The sequence below is a fragment of the Halichoerus grypus genome, chromosome 8, assembly GCF_964656455.1.
Source record: "Halichoerus grypus chromosome 8, mHalGry1.hap1.1, whole genome shotgun sequence".
Taxonomy (NCBI): Eukaryota; Metazoa; Chordata; class Mammalia; order Carnivora; family Phocidae; genus Halichoerus; species Halichoerus grypus.
The window spans coordinates 68019686-68042752 of NC_135719.1; the positions used below are offsets into that span (position 1 = coordinate 68019686).

Sequence of the window (23067 nt, forward strand, 5' to 3'; positions counted from 1 at the left end):
GACTTGACACACTGCTCACCCCTCCTCGAAAGTGAAACCAACCCAGCATCTGTAGGAGTGTGTCTGCTTCACCAGGGCTTTGGACCCTGAGGGCGCCTGAGGTGACCCTGTCACTGGTTCTGTGTGGAGCTCAGGAAAGCACCTGCGAACAGGCAGCTGCGGAAGGAATGACACTAAAGGCCCCTTCCTCAGGCTTGGCACTAGGGCTGCTTTCTTCCTTTTCCTGCTTGTTTCCTTTTCATAGTCATCACCCTGTGGACAAACAGAGCTATTGTGGAGACTGGGGAGCTCAGCACTGTCTCCTGCTGTCTCTTCACCCTCCATTCCCATGTTCCCTTTGGGTAAAGGAAACGTGTTGGCAGCACCAGCAAGATATATAGGCCCCTTCTTTGTATTTCGGTCTAGATCAGACAAGAAACCCATGGCCTGCAGCCAGCATACAAGTGTGTTTTGTTTGCCTGCCTAGTATTTGAAATTGTGAAATACCACATAAAAAAGCAGTATCTCTGATTTCCCTTTTAAAAGCAGTGCTTTTAACATCTAGCAGTGCTGGGCCCCGCATTCCCACCTGACTACAGTCTTGGAGCTGCTACCCTCATTCAGTGAGGTAGCACTCCCCAGTTTGGCACAGCCCCCACCACTCCCTCCTGTCTACACTCAGGCCATGTCATTCGTCATGTAGTCGGCCTCAGTCTGAAGACATCTGAGTTTTTGACCCTAGAAAGGATCTCTGAAAGTTGGTCCTGAACAGGGCAGGGAGCACACTCTATGGAAAAACCAGAGTGTAAGACTTACCCTGAACACTTTTAAATAAATATAATATTATATATTATATATTTACATATATAATATATATATTTACATATATAATATATATATATTTACATATTAGAGAAAAAGAGAAAGCGTGAGTGAGTAGGGGAAGGGGCAGAGGGCGAGAATCTTTCAAGCAGACTCCCCACTGAGCACGGAGCCCGACACGGGGCTCGATCTCACAAGATCATGACCTGAGCTGAAATCAAGAGTCAAGACACTTAACTGACTGAGCCACCCCCTGAAAGCTGCTTAATGGAGAGTTTACCTCAGGGGAGTCAATGAGAACAGGAAACCCTGAAATCATCTCATTTTCTTTATTCCAGTGGTCAAACACCAGCAACATCAGAGCTGAACTTTTTAAGAAAAGCACAAACGTTGGAGACATACGGAGTGGACCCTCACCCGTGTAAGGTAAGACCCCTGTGGTTGGAGGCTGCACTGACCTTGCCTCCTCCAGAGGCCAACAGGCAGGGACGGAGCACATGCCTGCGCCAGCCACCCTCAGTATCTGGCTGACTGGCTCTTTCAGCGACAGAGGCCAGCAAAAGTGTCACTCCTTTTGAAAACGCCTCTGGCTTCCAGGCTGCATAATTTTGTGGTTGCCACATCAACATCAGAGGGTCCGAGGCAAAGTCAATCTAAATAACAAATCCAAAGCTGGGGCCCCACTTTGGCAGCAGTGGGTAATTTTGTGGAAACGAAGAGAGGAGTGTGGAAGGCCCCCCACGGGGAATGATCAGAGGCCGCTCAGTGGACTGCCTGCCCTTCCCTGACCTGTACTCTCGTTTCTTTCCAAGAGCGGGGTTTATTGCCCGCAGTAGCGCAAGTCACTGCGCGCACCTGCAGTGGAGTCGCACTTAATTCCGTTATGCGCCTGGGAGGGGAGACAGGAAGCAGCCAGGAAGACTCTGCCCAGGGGAAACCTCTGTAATTGCTCACATGTGTCTGGCATTTTGGAGAAGAGCCCAAGCAGCCACAGTCACTATGCAGAGCAGTGGGGGGACACGGCTTCTTCCCCTCTCCCTGTGGCTGTGTCCCTCCACTTCATCTCCTCATCTCGGTTGCTTTGACACTCCTGGTCTCTGCCTCAGTTTCCCCAGCTTTTGCCTCTCTCTTTCCACCACTGGAAAGAGTACCACCAGTAAAGCTGATTCTCAAACTAATCTGAGGGAGGCCAGTATCCTATGGGAACAAGAGGACACTGACCTTTTTCTTCCTAATGAGGGGACACCTTAAGTTTCCAACAAAAATTAAAACAACAGAATAGAGGGGCACCGAGGTGGCGCAGTCAGTTAAATGACCAACTCTTGATTGAGGCTCAGGTCATGATCTCAGGGTCATAGGACTGAGCCCCATGTCAGGCTCCACGCTCAGCAAGGAGTCTGTTGAGATTCTCTCCCTCTCCCTCTGCCCCCTCCTCAAATAAATAAATAAATCTTAAAAAAGAAAAAAAAAAAAAAAAACAGAAGAGAAAGCAAGGAACCCAGTAATGTAGGTGCAGAGTGGCATTTCCCTTGGCCTCTTGGTGAGATGATGGTGATTTGTTCTTGCATAGGATTTGATGCTGAAACTTCCAATATGAACTTTGAGAACATTCTGGCACTCAGAAACCCTGGTCACCTTTCCCACTCCACACAGTTCCCTATCCACCAGTACAACCCACTGCCAGATAACCCTTGTGTTCTTGGGGGCCAGCACTGTCAGAAAACACATTCATGCCTGTTAGTACCAAAACAAAAAAAGTATGGTTATTTACAAATGAATTCGCTAACGCCCTTGTATGAACGGATACAGATACATCCACGAATTGCTCAGATACTATCCGCAGGGAAACTGCATAGGACTGAAAAGAGCTTCAGAGTCAGCTGGCCTTGGCTGCAGCTCTGATCTCTGGCTTCCTGAGGCCTTCGTAGGCTTCTCTGGGTCTTGCTTTCCGCATCTGTGTGAAAGTACACAGAAGGTACTCAGTGACTGTGCTCCACGAACTGCTGAGTCACTTCAGGACCTTAAAACACATAGCTGCCTAGAGATAGCGATCTTCACCATAAGGTGCCAGGTCACCTCCAAGCCAGCTGGTAGACAGAGAACCTGAGCACAACTGAGTGGAGGTGGGTGAGGGTTCTCTACTGTTGCCTATGTGCATCTGGAAGCTACAGTGGCAGCCAGCCCGGTGTCCAGCCCACGCCCGCATGTACCCTAGGGCTGTGAGGCTCCTGGCTCAGACCCACCTTTGATGAGTTTGTCTATTATCAGACAGAGGCTGAAGAGGCTGCAGGAAGGAACCCCTATTAATAACAGGCACTGTGTGAGGCCCAATCCCTCATCATTTCATCCCCACAGCATCAATTCCTTGAAGGAAGGAGGGAAGACACATTTGTGGCATGCCTCCCATGGCAGGCCCACTGGAATCCTTTTGCATTATTTTCTCATTTAATCCTCATGCCAGCCCTGGGCGGTGGATTTTACTCTTCCTGTTTTATAGGTGAGAAGATGAAAGCTCTGGGAGGCCACAGCGTACAGGGCCCTGAGTAGGAGACCAAGAATTTGAACTCAAGTCACTTCCCATTGTTAGGTATCTATAAGGAACAGAAGCCCCCAGGAGACTCCCTCTAGGGAGAAGGTGGGAGCGGTCATCTTACTGGGCTTCCAGTCCCTTGTTCCCAGGCTCTGTACTTCCTGCTCCCCCAGAGTCAGGGCCCTGCTGCAGACCCCACACGTGGCCCCTCAGCTCGTCTCGTTGGGCTCCAGATCATAGTTTCCTTAGCCCTCCTGAGCAAGAACAGTTCAGGAGCCTTTACTCTTGTCATTAAGTAGGGTTACTTTGGTGATATGCTACCAAGCACCCGCCTTAATGTTGCTACAAGGAGAGCTGAAACAAGCTGGAGCACTCGGTGTAATAAATACCGATGATTTCTATTAACAGAGAGGCAATTACTGGGCCCAGGGAATCTGGGGCACGCAGCCCTAGGGAGGACAGAAGAGGAATCGTTTTGATAATTAAATGAGAGCAGAACAACACTTCAGCTGGGCTCTGTTCTCCTGGACTGATTAAGAAGCTGCTGTTCTTATCCACACTGATGGTTTCTTTCTGCCCAGAGTGTCCTTGTCTGGCCCTGGGACGAGGAAGAGGAGATCCTACCAACTCTGGGTGGGACAGCCAGAGGGCTCCAGCAGCTGGCTGGCTTACAATAATACCGAGGCTCTGAACTTGCACAAGCTATCCTGAGCTCTCTGCATCGCCCCTCAGCCCCCATCTTCTGACGGGAGCCCCTAGCAGGAGGAGGAAAATGGAGCAAACCACTGGCAGCCCAGTGTTGCATCTATTCCCCAGCTCTGACACCTCTCCAACCTCAGGAGCCACCATCTTGGTCCTTCCAGGGGGCCCTGGGACTGGTTGTTTGCCCTGGATCTCCTGTTGTAGGCCCAGACTGTGGCTTCTTGCCCTGTTGAGGTTTATGGAGTGGTCAAACCCATCACAATACCCATCCTGTACCCAGCCTTATGATGAGTCATGAAGGTTCCATTTATTGAGAGCCTGCACCTGCCCGGCACTTATATATACTCTCTCATTTATTCTTTACAACAACACTGCCAAGAAGATGTTCTTGTCCTCATTTTGAGATAAGAACACTGAGCCTGGGCGCTTAGGTGGCTCAGTCAGTTAAGCATCTGCCTTCGGCTCAGGTCATGATCCCAGTTTTCTTACCCCGCTCAGCAGGGAGTCTGCTTCTCCCTCTACCCACTTCCCCCTCCCCCTGCTTGTGATCTCTCTCTCAAGCTCTCTCTCTAAAATAAATAAAATCTTAAAAACAAAAACACTGAGCCTCTGAGAGACCAACTAACATGTCCAGAGTTACTGGTAAGGGACTCAAACCTGGACATGCCTGAGTCTCCATGCTGTGCTTTTTCAGTTACCATTCATAGTCTTTCTTCTGGGGAGATGGCATGTATTTAGGAACAAAGAAGGACTCACTATCAATTCTGATAGAGAGAACGATGACACCACTGAAATCATCAGAAAAATTTAATGCAAGTTCACCAAGTAGCTTTATGTCTGTTCTGTACAGGAGAAAATTGATTTCAGAAGATCTAGGTTAGAGCAACCATACAAATAAAATTGTCATTCCTCTGACCTTTCATAATCAGCCACCTACGCTCCTCTCTAAATAAACCCCCTTCCCCATCTTGACAAGTTGCCCCTGACCTCAGAGAAAAAGAACAAGGATCAGCGATTAAAAAAAAGAAAGAAAAAAGAAGAATCAGTGATGACTTGCCCTCATCCCAGGTGGGCCCCTCCTGGCTACGCTGTGGGGAGAGTGGTAGGTTTACTGCTGAGATGAAGAACTTGACTAAAGCCACTTAGATGGCAAGTATGTGACAAGATTTCCATTTCTGATCTTTAATGGGGTGACACCAAGACTCTTACAGGGTTGCCTCCTAATTTCCACTCTGGTTTCTTGTGACCATGTTTAAGTATATTGAAACTGGGTGATTTTCATGATTGACTTAATGTAAAGGTTCCTAGCTATGAGTTTTCAGGGATGGGCATAAGTGTGTGGAAGAGCATGTGAAATCTTCTTCCCTAAGGTTTTCTTTTTTTCTTTTAAAGATTTATTTTTTTCTTTTAGAAAAAGAGAGCATGCATGTGAGCAGAGGGAGGTCCAGAGGCAGAGGGAGAGAGAATCCCAAGCAGACTCCCCACTGAGCACGGAGCTTGACACAGGGCTCGATCCCATGACCCTGAGGTCATGACCTGAGCCGAAATCAAGAGTCGAACGCTTAACCAACTGAGCCACCCAGGCGCCCCTTCCCTAAGGTTTTTGAAAACAAAGGTTTCACCCACCCATGTTGAATTAGTTTAAGTCATGCTCCAGAGAGGGAACTGGATGATCTCGGAAAAATACCCTGGTTCTGACTCTGGCATATCCAGGATGTCCTCTGGGGCGGCAGCAGACAGAAGCGTACTTCATTGTATCCAGAGGTGGAACCCATGGGGACTGGGCAAAGGTGGCCAGATGTCCCTACATCCCAGAACCAGTCAGTGCTGTGATTTCCAAAAATCCTTTTCTGGGCAGAGTGATCATCTTAAGGTGAACCTTTGATGTCAAACTGATGCAGTCGAGTTTTGTGGTGGTTTCTACATGAACATATGAAGGACTCCGTGCAGATCCAGCCCTCCTCCAAGAAAAAACACGATTGGCCATGTGTTGGCAGTAAGTCATGTAGGCCGCCACCCTAAAATCAGATAGAAGTAGTATTTCTTGAAGTATGTATTATGGTCCTTATTTGACAAATGAGGAAACTGAGGTTCAGAGAAGTTAAGTAAGTCACAAATAAGAAGCAGGGCTAGGGTCCTAAACCAAGAATGAAGCTCTTTCCACAAGGATGAGAAACTGAAAACAAATCTTATGCCTCACAACTACAGAAGTGAACTAAATACTTTAGACCATTATCTGATGCAGGGGGGGCTGGCAGTATGTGCTGTGTGGCCGCCCAGATTGAGTTTTTATTCCACCTCTCAGATCCATGAATGCTCAGTCCTGTGGGTACCGATCTCATCAGGACAGGAAGGGGACAGAGAGGAAAGATAGCCTCCAGCTTGATAAGATGGAAGATCTGAGGAACAGGTTACCACTTTCTGTGTCACTTCTCTCCTCGTCCTCATTTCTTTCTCTTTTTGTCATATAACTTGTCCTTTTGCACACAAATCCCAAGGGCAGGCTCACACGAGAATGACATGTGAGATGGAAGAAACTGGGAAGGTTCCGGAGAAAGTGTCAGCGTGGCTGCTTGTTTGCGTTTTCATGCTGGTGCAGATGTGAGGCTTCTCGCTGTCACTCCAAGTCTGCTCCTCACGTGCCAGAGACAAGTAGCCAACCTTCCAGCTGCCCTCGCCCGGGTGGACACCCAGGTGCCAGGCTTTGCAGGAGCCTTCATCCACAACTGCTGCATTGGAAGCAGTTTGGAGAATTGATCTCTTCATGTGAGAGACTGGACTGGGATTGCTCAAGGGGCTATTATTACTTATTGGAATGATGTGGCGTCTAATTGGGGTTTATTCCCAGTTTGCTCTCTGTTCCAAATCAGCCAGTCTGGTCAGGAGAGGCTGTTCCCCTTTAACTCCAACATCTGCCTTCACCCAGAGGCCAGCCCCGAGGTGTCTGGACAGTGCAGATGACAGTGCCAACAGACAGCCTGGCCAGTGCTGCCCAGCTTGTGGGAGGGCCTGCTCTTCCCTGTGCTCTGGCCAGAGAGGCCTGTCACTGGGACGACTCTCACAGATCTCTGTCACAGCCTCTGTCTCCTTCCCCTTTTGCCCACTTCACTTTGGCCCCAAATCCCCCTTCTCCACGGGCCCCTAACAATGAATGACTGATTTCCCCTTTCTACCCCAACTTCCCACACCCTCATTTCCTAACTAGCAAAATTTAAATCCGTCAACATCAGGAAAAATAGTAAAATACTGCATTTTTTACAAAGATTTTGTATGAAGCTCAACAAACTCATATTAACAACAACACAACCACTAATATGTCCTTCGGTGTCTACCAGGCACAACTTAAGAGATAGATAATATTATCAACCCTAATTTTGCAACAAGGAGTCTAAAACACAGAGAGGTGGGACCTAGCTGAGGTCACACAGGCAGTGAGTGGCAGAGCCAGAACCTGGGCTTGAGTGGTCTGACACGGGGCCCATGACTATGGTCATGGGGCAGGCGCTCTTCTGCCCTGCTCTTGCCCACAGGGGTCAGGGGTGCAAGAAGCAGAGGGAGGCCCTTCCCTGGCCAGCCCACTGCTTCCCTTCCCTACTCTTTACCCATTATTTCTAGCCACCCACAATCCTCTGCTGACCTGATCCTTCCTTTCCATCCTTCCACCTATTCTTTCTAGGCCTTTCCTCTCTCTCACAACACTGTAAGATGCCTTCCCCACCTTCGCTGCACCTGTGCCTTCCCCTCTTGTTTTTGTTCACGTTTGTACTTCCCCCTGGCCCCTCTGGCCCACCTCATTGTCTTACACATTCATCTGATAAACATTTCCTGCAGGCCTGTTCTGTGAGTACTAATAAGGTAAGGTTTCCACCCTCAAGTCACTTTCTGAACCTGCAGTTTCTGGACTTCCTTGGGTCCTGCCTGCACCATGAGCAGAAGGCCTCCCGGTGCCCACCCTCCATCCGAGGCAGGCTGGCCTCCCTCACCCATGTCGGCCAGGCATTCTCCCCCACAGAGGCCAACCTGCTGGGTTAGCACTGGTGCCCCCGCCAGGGACCATGCCTTTGTGCAGTGCTGGCACTCAGGTATTAATAACCACCACTAAGCACTGATGACAGGCAGGAGGAAAATCAGCCCCGTGGCTTCACAGTATCTCCACTCAGGTTATTTTTAAACAGCTTTTTGCTGTTGCCCCTGGGTTGAAGGACACGGTGCTTGCAGCCAAGTGTCGGGATCACGGAAGACCCTGAGGAAAGGACAATAAAAACAATACATTAATTGGAAATGTTTGCAAAATATATAGTTTATTCGCTAGGCCCAGATGCTCATACCTGTAACCCTGACTCAAAGAGACAGTTTTAAGACAAAACTGCATTTTTTCCTTGAGGCAAGGCTCATGAGGCCCTGCAGAGGCCCTGCAGAGGCGCCACTGTTCTTATTCTTAGACCTAATCGGGCTGAAGATGTGTGCCAGGGAGGCAAACCATGAAAGTGGGAGAGACTAGGAGAGCCTGACAGCCACAGCCCCCACTTGGATGCCTCACCCCAGGTGCCTGACCTTGACCCCACGGCACCATGTGAGCTATGGCTCAGACAGATGTCCTACATGTACACTTGGCCAGCATCCTGGGATAATTTTGTGGCCACTTGAACACACACCCTGACAGAGCAGTCTCTCACCCGAGGGCCTATCACGAAGGAAGTTCCTCTGACAGAGCACAATCCATCTACCTGCTTTCTGTGCCCCACCCCCACCTGGCTCTCAGGGAGGTCATTTTCCCACATGAGGGACCATGACCTACAGCTTCTGCTGTACCTCCTCCCGGATTTGCTCAGCAGAACCTCAAGCCTGGATGGACAAACTGATGGTGACCAGTGGCCAGGAGGCCTCTTTGATGGTTCAGGCACCATAAGACTGATGGTGGCTAGTCCACTTAGCTGGTGGCTTCTTATCTTTTCTTCAGCTAAACTTTGTGCAGAAGCCCGGTGTGTAGGGCCACCATAATAATAACTGCCATTCATCCTTTCTCTCTGATAACAGCTTTTTTGAGATATAATTCACCTATCATAAAATTCATCCTTTTGAAGTGTGTAATTCAGTAGTTTTAGTAACAGAGTTATGCATCTATTAGCTGTCACTCCCCATCTCCCCTTCCCCACAGCCCTGGCAACCAGTAATCTTTGTTCTCTATGGATTTACCTATTCTGGACATTTCATACATGGAATCATACAACATGTGATCTTTTATAACTGGCTTCTTTCACTTAGCATAATGTTTTCGAGGTTCATCCATGTTATAGCATATGTCACTACTTCATGCCTTTTTACTGCTGAGTAATATCCCTCTGTATGGATGTACCACACTTTATTTATTAATTTGTCAGTTGATGCATATTTGGATTATTTCTTTTTGGTTATGAATAATCCTGCTATGAACATTCACGTACAAGTTTCTGTGTGAACACGTGTTTTCAGTTTTCTTGGGTACCTAGGAGTGGAACGAACTGTTGGGTCATATAATAACTCTATGTTTAACAATTTGAAGAACTTCCAAACTGCTTTCTGAAGTGACTGTGCCATTTTACAATCCCACCAGCAGTGTGGGAGGGTTTGCCATTCTCTGCATGTTCACAACAGCCTTCTAAGATTGTTACAACTTATAGTTGAGGGCACTGAAGCTTAGGGAAGGTAAATAGCTTGCCTGTTACTTCCAAGTGCTCTTCCCTCTGTGACCTACTGCCACATATTAACCCTGTATCACCGATGAACAACTACGTTTCTCACCCTTTCACCTCTACGCCTGCATCACCCTGATGAGAGGTCCTTCTGTGTTGCAGGATGTATCAGGAAACGCTGCATTTCTGGCCTTTACTCCTTTCGGGTTCGTTGTTCTGCAAGGAAACAAGAGGGTCCACTTCATTAAATGGTGAGTATCTTCATTTCCAAAACAGGCCTTTTATACCTCACCAGCTGGGGAGGGCTATGGTTCCCATGTCCTTTGTCTGTGATTGGGCAGTTATGGTTCTCAGCCCCCTCAAAGCCTTGCATCCATAATGATAACTGATCAAGGTAGTGGTCTCTTCCTAGGGATCCTGTTCTTCCAAAGGGGTGTTCCTGAGAGCCAACAGCCTCTCCAGAGGGAGAAAGAGTGTAGAGGGTTGATTTCCGGGTATGATGAGAGACCCGGGGCCGGAGCCAATGTTAGGGAGGCAAAGTTCCTACGAGAACTGAGTCCTTGGGACTGTCCCCCACTGAGGACCACAGCATCTGCATGGCTGTTTACTCCCTTAACCACTGGCCTAAGGGAGGAGGGGCTCACCCTTGGGGCAGATGTAAGTTATCTTGCAAAATCCCCATCCTTAGGCCAGATGCAAGTTATCCTTGGCAAAACCCCCTCGTCAGGCCAACCCCCACTGCGGGCACTGCCTGCACAAGCACAGATGCTGCCCAGTCTCTCTCCTGTCCCTCTTTAGGGCTCAGGTGTCTTCAGCCTCCAGGAGTCACATCCCCACCTATCTTCCCCTCTCCCTCCTCCCACTCCCATTTCTAGCAGGCAAGAGCTACTTACTGCTTCAGCTGAAGCTACTCTGAGGAGAACTACTCCCTCTCTCCCCTGTCAGTTTTGGGTCTGTTCTGGATGGTTCTGGGAGCTGATGCAGCACAGACTGCCTTATTGATGGACATTTGGCTCTCCTGGAGCCCCTTTTTCTGGCCTGCAAACATCTTTCAGCCTCATCAGAACATGTTGTATATTCTACTAAGCCCCTGTGATTTCTGTACCTTTTTGGCCTTCGACTGCCAAGTCTAAGCTGGCCAACTCCTCCCCTGAACTTGGACAAATGGCTTACCTTGCCCAGCAGATCTCAGCTGGGGAAGCTTGCTCCTGTCTTGGTTCCTTTGCCTTCTCCAGAAGAGCTGATGGGGAATCTGAGGACAAAGCTGTTTCCTGGCGAGCTTTCTGTTGGGGGTGCTGCAGGGCATCTCTCTTCTTGTGTCCTCTTCAGCTCCCCCACTGAGCTTGTGGACAGACACCACCTTTCCAACCCTACTGCTCTTGCGCAGTCTGTCAATATGATCATCAACCAGAGTGCTAATGGAAGTGCCCCCCAGACACGACCAGTCAGGACCCATCCCCCAGAAAAACAGCCACTTCACAAGGCAGGTTGCTGCACCGAGTAACCAGGGCATACCCCAAAATAGCTCGTTGCTAGGCCTTCTGAAGTTGGCCCACTCACTGTGCTCTTTGGGTGACAATGGTGAGGGTTTGGGGTCTCCTTTCTAAGAAAATACTTTTCAGAAAAAAGCAATGAGTAGGGTCAGGCCACTGCTCTCCCAGTGAGGAGCACTTGCTTCCTGGATATAGCTGGGTTGTCTGATAGCGCTTAGAGGGCCCAGATCCTGGCCCACACCCTGATCAGGGTAGCTGTCTCATGAGGTTCCTGGTAGAGGGCATGTGTAGCTAGAAACAATTAGGACACACCTGTTACAGGGCCCTGCAGTCCAAAGTATCCTTCCCCATCCAGAAGCCCTGATGCTCACCTGATTCTCCCCAACACTTTTCATTCTGTGTCTTCTCTCACATCCCACTTCTTCAGGAAGTCTCCTTTTCACTGTGTCTCAATTTTAAAATAACAGATGTAGACCTAACCTCACTTTCAATAGAATGCTCCTTACTTTCCTATCTTGCTTGTTGAAGCCTAGATGATCAGTGTATTTGTTTACATATTAATTAACTAATATTTATTGTATTCTGAATGTGTATGAGAGAGACTGATTGAATGGGAGGGATTCAAACAAGGAATACCATGTGCTTGTATTAGCTCAGAACTGGTGGTCACAAATTGTGAGCTCTCATCCTGACCCAGCCATGATTTCTAGGAAGCAAGTGACCTTCCTCTGTCCCCTAAATTTTGGCCAGTAGTAATTTAGGTACATGGTTCTCACTACCTTTCTGCTACTTCCTAAGATATTGAGAAAATCTCCCTAGAGATTGCAAAGAGGAAGAAAGCCAAGTAGAGGCAAATAGGCATGGTCTGACCTCCTTGGGGGTCCCAGTTGGGTACCAAAATAAGGACTCCACCCCCCAGTGAGATGGAAGGGCCTTCAGGATCCAAAGGGCAGCTGTGTCAGGCAAATGGAAGAGAAGTGAGGAGTGACCGATGCTGAGGCCTAGTTCTCTGGCTCTCAGGGACATCCACCAAGACCCTGGTCATTTTTCCATTTTGTAAATGTAACCAAGGCTGAGAGCAGTATGTGAAGGTGAGGTCTAAGCTGTGCCATGTACAGTAACCATGTCACTTCTTCTGATTTGTGTCTGTCCCGCGGGTGACGTACCCCAGTATCCTGTTTGCCTCTTTTACTGCAGCCATTCACTGGGCTGGTGGCTTCAAGGATTTTTCTACAAAAACCCCTAAGCCCCTTTCCTGGTCAGTACGCTGCATGACTGTTCCATGTAATCTGTTCTCTCTCTTTGGTATGTTGCCCCGCCCCCCTCCCTGAGATCGTTTGACATTTGTTTGCATTAAACTGCATTTTCCATCCAGTGGCACAGTCACCTGAAAGACTCAACTCCCTCAGAACCTGGTTGCATTGTTTTTCATTATTTGCTGTATCTTGAACTTTGGCCTCATCAGCTACCGGTGGCATCTTACATTTGACAGTCCCATCCAGATAATGCACCTGTATTATGAACTAAATCCTGAAATGGCCCGGGACCACTCAACCTAGACTCACTTCCCATGCAAAGGTTTCCCTTTTACAGCCACTGTTGATGAGCCCGAATTCCTCCTATCACCCTATTATTATAGTGTGATTAACCAGAAAACTGTGGATTGAACTGTTTCAGCAACTGTTCTCTAAGGCCACTGCGCTGCTGTCTTGTTTCAGTTCTAATTTTGGCTAAAACTGTGTCTGTGCCTGGAGCCCCTTCCAGTCAGGGTGGGCTGTGCATCTACAAGACTTAGCTGTGAACAAGCAGCCCACAACAAGGTGACAGGTGCTTTCTTTGTGCTTGTAGGAATGAGGTGACCAAGCTGAAATTTGAAGGAAAGACTTTCTATTTATACGTAAGTCAGAAAGAGGTGAGTGCTGGCTTCTTTCTCTTCAGGGAGGGCTGGGACACTGAGTGGTTCCTGATGGCCAGGACTGAACCAAAGTGGTGTATCCAGGTAGAACTAAGCCATCTGAATAATAAGCCAAGACCTGAAGGTGAGGGATGGAGAAATGGCTAGGCCCTGGAGCCCAGGACTTTCCTCCAGGATGCTGGTGACACCCAGAGGTTCCATACCTCCAGGAAATGCAGACAATGCAAGATTCTTTTGCTTCTATATGAAAATTCCAAGAAGATAATAAACTTTTAAAAAGAAGTAAAAAAATCCCAAATGACACTAACACTTTCTCTGGTGAGGGCTGTCTTGCTTCAGTTTGTACGAGCTGAGGCTTACTGTACTGGGCCTGCCAGGTGTGAACTTATTGAATTGAGCTCTGCCCCAGTGGGTCCTGCAGGCCTTCTCTTCCAATTAGCCAGCTGCCAGGCAGCTCCTTCCCCCATCTGAAATCTCTTCCTGCAGTCCTGGGGAGCCCTCAGACAGTCCAGGGGTCAGTGTCCTGTGGCCATTTCACCCTTTGCTTCTCCATCCACACTCAGCTGTTTCTATATGGGATTTTTTGTAGGAAAAGAAAATTATTCTCACATATTTTGCTCCAACTCCAGAAGCCTGCAAGCACCTCTGGAAATGTGGAATCGAGAACCAAGCCTTCTACAAGTGAGTGGACATACGCAACAGGGACTATCTTTATCAGAGTTGAGCATAAAAGCTACTTTTAGAGTAATTATGGGCAGGAAAGTTTGAGGAACACTGAGAAAGGAGACATAGGATGACAAGGCTGAGCTTCCTTATAAAACTCAGACCCCTTTCTGGATGTCTGTACTCCCTAGAGGGACATAACTGAGGTCCAGGAATGTGTTTCCAGCAGAGATGTCCAGGGGGTCCACCTTGTGACGTCCTTGGACAGCTCCCGGTGGCAAAGCAGTTAGGGGTCTTTTCAGGGCAAGGCTTGGGCCTAAAAAAGCCCCTGGGTACCTGACTTGAATCAAGCTGGCCCTGTGGAGCCATTCAGAGCCACAGGAGGCCCATAAAAGGACAGACAGCTCCATGAAGGAGCAGAGGCAGGCCAGAAAGATCTCTAAGCCTTGGAGAGCCTTTGGGGCTTGCTCCCCAGTGGGTGGCCTACTGCTGAGCTGGGGGTGGTGCTAGCCCTTCCTGATGGGTCATTGCCAGAGGTATTGCCAGTAACAGACCCAAGTGCCCAGGAGCCTGAGCAGGGTAGCAGGAAGGGGGGCAAGGACTTGTCTGTTATGGAAAAGCCAGCTTTGGGCCAAAGGCAAGAATTTTGATTACCATAGGATTTGTAAAGTATATGAGGCTTCTGTGCTGTTTTGATTAAGAAAGTGGTTATAAAGGCATTAGGGAACAAAGAAATAGCCCATCAAGAAACTAGGATGACGCCAGATAAAGTATGTTTTACTAAAACCCTTGGTCTTGTTTTAAAAATAGAATGCAATGATTTATACTTTAATAAGCTGTATCTTAATCAGGACAACATAAGACAAAGTCTGTGGTATATTCTGCCTCTGACAAGCCATAGTTCTCCCTCCAGTAACCTCAAGGATCCTGAAGAGAGCAGAACTGCTCTGAGCTGGAGGGGTACCATTCTCCTGCTGCTGCCTGCTGGCTGCTATGGGATGCTGGCTGGCAGAACTGGTCCTCCCCCTTCTAGGGCCACAGCCCCAGACGCTGTTTCTTGGAAAGGCTTTCTGAATTGCTTAATAATTTCTATGCATTTGATACCAGAATCAGGGATGAGCTGAATGGGCAGCCTGAATTATAACCTGAGTGGGCTTCTTTCATCTTCTGAAGAAGACACTCAGAAAAGACTTTTGCATGGTCAAATTTCCCTCCTGTTCAGTCCCTAGCTGTCCAAGGAAAGCCAAGAAAACATGTCCGCACCATTTCTGAAGACCTTTGTTTTTCTATTTGTGTCATGGGAACAGAACTGTGCTTCTGCATCTGTGACCAAACTCAGTGTCTGAGTCTTTCCATTAATAAAGCCCCCACCGCCCCACTAGTCCTGCCAACACCCTCAGTGGAAACTGAGGCTGTTTTTCACTTTTCCACTGATTACTTAATGTTCTTTACTAAGTGTTTAAAGCCTCTAGCTGGGGTCAGATCCCCAATTGTGCCAAGTCTTAGCAGCAGCCACTTGGGCATCACCCTGAGCACCTTTCACGTGCAGATCCCTGGCCCTGCCGTTGGCCTAGTACTTTGAAGGGAGGCAGGTCAGACTCAAGAACATGCTTGGGCAAGAAGACAAGGAGACTCAGAGCCTCACAGAACCCTGAGACAGGGGGGGATGGTATCTCCCAGGAACTGCTATTCATGGATTTGGGAGACAGCTCCCTAAATACTGACTGCCTGCTCATGACAGAGGCTTCAGACCCAGATTGGTTCCTGTCTAGATCAGCACTCCAGGCACCTCAGGGCATGTTGTAAGCTGAGTCAGGTCTTGGGAGGCTTCACTCTGGATGGTTCTCCCCAGCTTCCTTTTCTAAGTGTGAGAGGGCCATTTGGGATCAGAGAAGTCACCTAAGAGGATATTTTACAGTGCCCATGGCCTTCCAGAGCCTCCACATCAGCTGTCTACAGCCTTGAAAGTGATGCTAATAGGCTTACTGCGAGAAGGGGAATGATTCCAAGTTCAAATAAATGATGGAACTTATATTAAAGTTAAGCTAGTTTGTTCATTTCAGGACTTCTCAGAGTCTTTAACAGAACATATTTTATGACTCTCCAAGAGGGGGATGAAATAGGAAGGGCAGCCCGTACTCTCTTCTCCACCCACAATTACCCAGACATGGACATGTATCATCAAATACTAGGACTGGAAGGGACTCCTGAGGTCAAGTAGCTCCATCATTTTATAGGTAAGAAGACCAAAGCTAAGAAAGGAAAGAGATTTGCCCCAGGTCACACTGCTAACAAATGGCCTGAAATTTGATGAGTGGCATTCTATTATTCCCCCAGACCACCATCCGTAACATTTAGTCTCAGTCCCCCTGGTGAACCCCATGAAGCACTCTTGGGGAGCCCTCACACTCCTGACGTGAAAATGGGTTTCAACATGACTGTCTCCAGCGCTAAGGCTGTGAGGAAGCTCTCAGGTCCTAAAGGAAAGTCAGAGACAAGCCAGGCTGTGAAAGGCCTTTTCCTGAAGAGTTTCCTCAAGTAGCCTTTGGAAGGAGCTGGGAATGCGCTGCCTTAGCCTGTGAGGCAGTTGCAGGCCATCTGTCACACTGGACTTTGCCTTGCTGCAGGCTGGAGAAGTCAAGCCAAGTCCGCACAGTGTCCAGCAGCAATTTATTCTTTAAAGGGAGCCGGTTCCGATACAGGTAAATAGTGACAGTAAGTAACTGTTATGGACCTATTTTCAGACCCTTCTCTGGAGAACAGTGGCTCAGTGGTCCTTATCCTTGAGAACAAAGAAACTGGGAACCTCCAAAAAAGCCTGAGGTTCCCATCCAGTTCTCCTGTCTCCTGTCCTTTTGACTATTTCTTTCCTTCCCTGCCACAGTTTGTCTGCAGGGTTTAAATATGTATCTTCTCCTTCTGCCCTCACAACAGCAGTGAAATAAGAACTGTAGCAGTGTTTCTTTTCATGTCTGTCTAAAGATTTCTTTTTTTTTTTTTGCAATATTTCTGGAACATGCTGGACAATGAGAAATCATTTCTAAATGAAAATGGAAAATCCCAAAGACTCGAGATAGAGAGCTTTCTAAGATAAGCTGTCAGGACATCTTAGAACTTACCCAGCAAGCAAGCCTTTCTCAGTGACCTAAACATTGGGAAGGGCTAGGCCAAAGAGGCCACCTCCCAGTTCACCCAAAGTATCTGAAGCCTTAGACAGGAGCCTGGTGCTAGAACACCGTCTCATCCCTTGCTGCTTGTTTTATTATACTATTTATAGTGGCCGAGTTGCAAAGGAAGTAATGGAGTCAAGTGCGAAGATCAAACGGGAGCCACCAGAAATACACAGGTAGGCTGCCACGGACTTCCCCCAAACCAGTTGAGCTCAGATCCCAGAAGCTCCAAAAAGGCAGCAGTTTCAGTACTCTGAAGATTCTGGATGCAGTGGCTCTCACAAAAGGGGAAGGAGAACACGGCAGGAAGGTGAAGAGATCCATCTCAGCTAAAGGCATGGGGAACAGTCTGACCCTGGTATCCCTGAGCCTTGAGGGAGCACGGGGGAGGGCGTAGTACCCAGTACCACATCCTGGGTACTTCTCTACTGTCCTCCCAAATCCTAAAAGTGGTCATAGGCCACGGAGGACATGTCCAAAGTGCAAGATTTCCTTAGTTCTGGAATCAATCCATTACAGAAAGCCAGGGATAGCCCCACAGCCCTACCACACTAGGTCTAAAATAGTTTTGAGATCCTTGCTTCATGTATAACTGCACATCACGTATATCTCCTAAACCTAGTAAGATCCAGAAAGAATATGATTGGCCAAGACAGCTAGGGTTCACCAACCAGCCTGATCTCTGGGAATGGGAGCATTACTACCACCTTCATATGGCACCCCCTGCCAACAGCAGTCTCTCTCAGAAGTCAGAGAGGCTGCCGTATCAGTTTTCAGGCATGTTTTCTATAGTACTGCTTATGCTGGGCTCTGCATCCTGAAGAACCTGCCCAGAGACCAGCGGTACCATTGCTGCACGAAAGCAAGGCTCAGGTGGGTCTAGGATATGAGGTGGGAGACGAGTCTAAAGCAGTGTCTCTGACTGGAATCCAGGGACTAAAGGCAAAAAATAGGTATTAAAGACTTTTAATAAATAAAATAAATAAATAAATAAATAAAACTTAACACAGCCAGGCAGTTCTAGCAGCTACTTCTCAACTCTGAGTCCTGACCACATCTGTCTGTGCACTGAATTAACAAAGTTCTCTTTTTCTTTAACCTCAGAGCAGGGATGGTTCCCAGCCGCAGCTGTCCCTCCATAACCCATGGCCCAAGGCTGAGCAGTGTCCCCAGGACCCGCAGAAGAGCTGTTCACATCTCCATCATGGAAGGTGAGCATAAGCTCTGGAGAGGACCATGGGGTTCCTCTAAGTTTTGACTTGGACCACTTCGTCTCAGGGACCTTGAACAGAAGTTGCACTAGAGACAGGAGCACATTTCTCCAGTGCAAGAGAGAAGGTTTCATGCAGTGGTTGGGAACACCAGCTGGGTGTCAGGTGAAGGATAAGCCCACCCAACCCTGCTGAGCTGTAGTCTAAGAGGGGGTTTAAATCTGAGAGTGTTGGGGCAGACCTTTGGGAGACTGTGTTGTTACATCTAACAGGTTCCATGCAGTTCTGAAATTGCTTTCCATCAAGAGGCTTTTCACTTATTTTTCAGATCAGACTAGTCTCCACAGTTTAAATGATCAGGGCGGCTGAGGCAGTTAACCAAGAAACGAACTCTTAGTTCTGAAGCATCCTAATAGCTGCTACCACTTTCTATTTCAGTGGGAGAAATCTGTCCTCTTGCTATCTGAATTCTTTAACATGATCTCGGGATATCTCATATGCCCCACCTCTCTCTATCCTACCCTCCCTTTGGAGGAGGTGGTCCTGGGGGGGAAGAGACAAAGTCTGTGAATCTTCACTGAACTAGATACTGCAGTAGCTGAGCCTGATACCTCTCCACTCCCTGGGTAGTTAATACTGATAGGAGACTCCTGGAATATTTCCCTCATGGTCACTGACTCAGCTGCCCCACAGGTATAAAGTTGAATGCTTTCATTCCCGAAGATGTTTTTGTAGGACCTCAGAAGATCTAAAGCTGCAACGAACAGCAGCGGGTTTGCTTCAAACCTGTCCTGGAAAGGGAAGACTCTTTGCCCTTTCTGTGGGAATGCTGATTAAGGAAAATAAAGAACTACTTAGGTTAGGAAGGACATCACTCTGCGGCTCCCCTGTGAGGATCATGGGTTTGTGTTTAGGATTTTATGTATCACTGACTTTGCATTATCTAAGTCTGGTATATAACTACAGTCTAGGGGTTGAGAACCCTGGCCGGGGAACCACATCAAGTGCCTTAATTATTTGAGTATCTTAGTTGTTCTATTTGTAAAATAGGGTTATCTTCCTTGCGTACCTACCCATGGGCTGTGAGGAACCTGATGTACACAGAAGTACTTTAAAGAGATTAAAGCATTTACTGGACAGGGAACAAGCACAGTGCAAAGAGGCCTGCTCTGGAAGTCAAAGATGAGATTCAGATCAGAGCTCTGCCATGTACTTTCTCTAGGGCAGGTTGCTTCATCTCTCTGAGCCTGTGGCCCCCACCGTAGAGTGGGGTGTGGGTGTGGGAGGGTGCCTTCTGAACTACGAAGTATAATCGCTATGCAAAGTATGAAGTTACTGAGGTTTGTCATCAGACACAGGCTCCTGGTTTTTCCTCCAGTCTTAGGCTGAGCCGGAGAACTGAGCATAGCTCTCATTGTCCCTCTTCTTTTGGGGCATTCATCTCAGGAAAACAGAATGAATTTCTTCTTTTGAGGAAACATAACTTTCTCCTCCCCCTGTGGCCCTTCTTCCTATCCATCCTGAGGTCGGAAGGCACCAGGTTCACCTCAAAGCTCCTGTAAAAAGTCAGAACAGCTGTCCTCCCAGAGAAAAGGCCACCCTCTGGCGCTGAGCACTAATACAGGTCTAGGGAAGAGCCGTATGCATTTGTTCTCCAGCATATGGAAGAATGTCCAGTAAAACCCATGTTCCCAGAAAAGGGAAAACAGGCTGTCCATGTGGGGGTATAACTCATTTATAGTAGTTGCCAACCAGGGTTAGCAGAACTACTAAGAATTGAGCTCTCCCAAGACAAGCTACGAGGCTGCCCCAGGTCCCAACCAGCTCTGGCTGTGCCCCCAGCATCCTCCCAGAAGCTGTCTTCTCCCATTGTAGCAGCAGGAGTCTCCTCAGCATCCGAAATAGTCCTCTTTGCTTGTAAAATGCCAGGGGAGGGTGCAGCAGGGGAAGGCCACCAAGGAAGCTAGTAAAGAAGAGACTTCTAGGGCCAGGGCACACCGTCACCATCTCAGCCCCCATGGAAGTTCACGCCTGGCAGACTGTATAGCACAGCAGGCTCCCGTGTGCTACTCAGCAAGCCAACCTGCTGCTCACACCCCATGCCTGACCGAGGCTGACTGCGCACAAGAACAGCCTTCATCCCCAGTCATGGCCCTCAGCCTAGGACCCATTAGATTCAGGAGGACAAAAGTAGAAGCAGCTAAGAACTGCCCCAGCAGGAATGACACTAACAGGCTCACAGTGAGGAGAGGCAGATGGACATCTGGTTTGGATGTGGGGAAAAAAAAAAAAAAAGATTTTAGCATTTAAGTGGCTCTATCAGTGCAGGGATTATCAAGCCTGGGGAGATAAAGAATGGATTATTTCCCAGAGAGCTGAGCTACACCATCTCTCAAGAGGGGTTTCACCTTTAAAGCGCCCAGCAAACACAGCTGACCCTCACTGTACACCTAACCAGACAGGGAAGGGCTGAGAGAAATGATGAGGGGTCTCAGAAGAAGGGCACTAACCACCAAAACTCCCAGGAAATTATGGACATTTGAAAGTGGTTCATGCTGCATCAGAGACTCTTTCCTATTGTCCATATGGCACATAAATTAATGTCACAGAAACTATTTGCCTTTTCCAGGGGGAAAGCTTTGGTTGCTATCTCTAAAAACAATGGGAAAATTGCAAAAACAGTAACATAAGACTACAATTTGAATGAGACCATGTAATTCCAATGAGCTGGGACCGTTAAAAAGATGATGGTACACTGGTTGGCCCTTCCCTCTGCTCTCAGGGATGCCAAGATACCACGTGTTGTTAGCACAGGCTTAGCCAGAGAGGATGCTTGGGTATGTTGATTCCTTTTATCCACTGCACCCTGCGGGGCACAGCTCAGCAGCAGGGAGCCAAATAGCGTACAGCCCAGTGGATGGGACACAGCCCATTTCCACCCCAGAGCTGCCACCTCACACTTCAGAGCCACCCAACCCAAAGCCCAATGTCTTTGTAGCTTCACATCCTGCATTTTCTGGAACTATGGGATGCTCCCTACCCTGTGGGATTGTTCTCTGCCCTCTCGGTACTTCACTCTCTGAGAAGTCTGGGGCCCTTATACGGGGCTCCGAGAAACAGTCACATGCTAGGGAAGCATTACTTTTTATGGCTCTAAGTGCTTCTGACTGAATCCAGTCCCTGATAACGTTGGCCTCTTAGAGCTGTTCTTCCCTGAAGCTCAGCCTGTTCTGTCTCGCAGAGCTGACATTCTCTCTCCAGCACAGGAGGCACTGTGAACGAGCTGCCATGGCTTGAGGTCAGCAAAAATCCTTTGTCCCCAGTTGGTTTTCCATCCTTTCCCTCTGTATCCCCCCTGCCTGGCTGGTTTCCATGAAGAGATCAGCTGGTTTCCACTGAAGAAGTGTCTGTCTGCCTGGGCCACCATGGGGAAGAGTCTGATTAAGATTCACACCAGAGTCCGAGTTCAGCTCCGGTTGACTAATCACTGCCTTCGGCCACTGAGTGTGCGCATCGTGAGGATGGGGCCCCGGCTCCAGGGTAGGCTCCTGACCACTGTGCCCCCCCGCCCACAGGAAGCCACCTCTGGGCAAGGCAATCAGCTGGAGCACATCCAAGGTAAAAAAGACTCCTCTGTTTTGCTGTGCCATTTGCCAGCTCCCACCCACGGTACCCACCCTGTCCATCCCAGAATAACGGGCTTGATGAAGGGGTGGTGGTTTCTAGTGAACCTGAAGTTCTATACAAGACTAGCCTGACATAGCAATAATAACCTTACAGGTGAGGTCTGTTGAGGGAACCGAAGACTAACACTGAGCAATTTTGTCTGTCAGGCAATTTACTAGAAATGCATACATATCCATTATCTTATTTACTGAGAGCACCAACAACTTATAATGTGGTTTCTGGTGTCTGTCTGATTTGTTCTCTCTGATGTAACAGCCTTTGCCTCTCTCCTTCCCCAGCAAGCTTAGGGCTGAACTGTAGGCCAAGCTAAGTTTGCGCTGAAGTGGCTTCTGGTAGCTAAGCTGGTTGTGCTTTGGAAGATCTGGTAGAGTTGTCTCTGTGAGGAGACAGCCTTTAGAAAGATTATGAGGAGCCCTGTACAGGGGGTGCTGAGGTTCCAGAGGAAGGAGGGTGGAGGAGTGGGTGGGAAAGGAGCTGAACCAACACATGTGTGATCAGGGCTTAAAGGTCTCTGTTCTATCAGGAACTCATTACATACTACCAGGTATATATTCCTCATGCTGCTTATGCAAATGCAGGAATAAGGGAGAAAAACGGGGGCGGGGGGGAGATCAAAGGAGCATCAAGAGCTCTGGAACAAGGGGCGAGTTCTTAATTTCACATTATTTCACAACAGTTTCTTGGGCAATTGGGACCTAAATCTAAGGCAGGTGTAGGCTGTAGACTTAATTCATCCTGGCCCAAAATCTAACTAATGATCATTAGCATCAGGAAACAGGCTTGCAGTCTATCCTTGCCTTTCCCATTACCAACCAACCACATGTCATTAGGCAAGCTCTGTAACCTCTTGCCTTCACGACTTCGTGGAAAGATGAAAGCACTTTAAAAAGTTTAAAACATACAAACTTAAGATTTTAGCACAGGAAAACAAAATACAACTAGGACCATGAGGAGCTCCTGAAAGCAGAAGCTGAGAGCTGTGGCAAATACACTGATGATGAGGTGATAGGGAGTATAGGTGGACAGCAGGGGACTGCTGTTGCCACCCCAACCCACCCATTTATAACCCAGGGTTTGTTCCCCTGGAGAACCCTTAACTGTACCTATGCTGAAATGGGCTCCAGCAGGCTAGGCAGGCAGGCAGGCTGCCTGGGTACATATGGCTACAGCACAAGAGAACCAAATGAAACTCAATACTTCTGAAAGGTTACTGCCACCTTTAA

At 48.2% G+C, this 23067-nt stretch overlaps 1 protein-coding gene and 1 long non-coding RNA gene across 7 annotated transcripts in view; one reads left to right on the forward strand and one right to left on the reverse strand.

Moving 5' to 3' along the window:
• The window catches only part of FRMD5 (FERM domain containing 5), a 307695-nt gene that overhangs the window by 279449 nt on the left and 5179 nt on the right, over positions 1 to 23067 (forward strand). For 3 of the 6 annotated variants that reach the window (XM_078079427.1, XM_078079428.1, XM_078079429.1), the window contains exons 7-14: positions 1140 to 1227; positions 9868 to 9956; positions 12370 to 12456; positions 13047 to 13110; positions 13703 to 13794; positions 16404 to 16478; positions 17054 to 17122; positions 18051 to 18157. In XM_078079427.1, coding sequence (XP_077935553.1) covers positions 1140 to 1227; positions 9868 to 9956; positions 12370 to 12456; positions 13047 to 13110; positions 13703 to 13794; positions 16404 to 16478; positions 17054 to 17122; positions 18051 to 18157 — 671 coding nt within the window. The remainder of the gene's footprint in view (positions 1 to 1139; positions 1228 to 9867; positions 9957 to 12369; positions 12457 to 13046; positions 13111 to 13702; positions 13795 to 16403; positions 16479 to 17053; positions 17123 to 18050; positions 18158 to 23067) is intronic. The other 3 variants (XM_036119974.2, XM_036119976.2, XM_078079430.1) reach the window with 2 other exon arrangements.
• LOC118553082 (uncharacterized) lies at positions 4823 to 9885 on the reverse strand. The gene is made up of 2 exons (XR_004925820.2): positions 9815 to 9885; positions 4823 to 8276 (listed from the first exon to the last, which is right to left on the reverse strand). It is a non-coding gene; the product is annotated as an uncharacterized LOC118553082 (long non-coding RNA).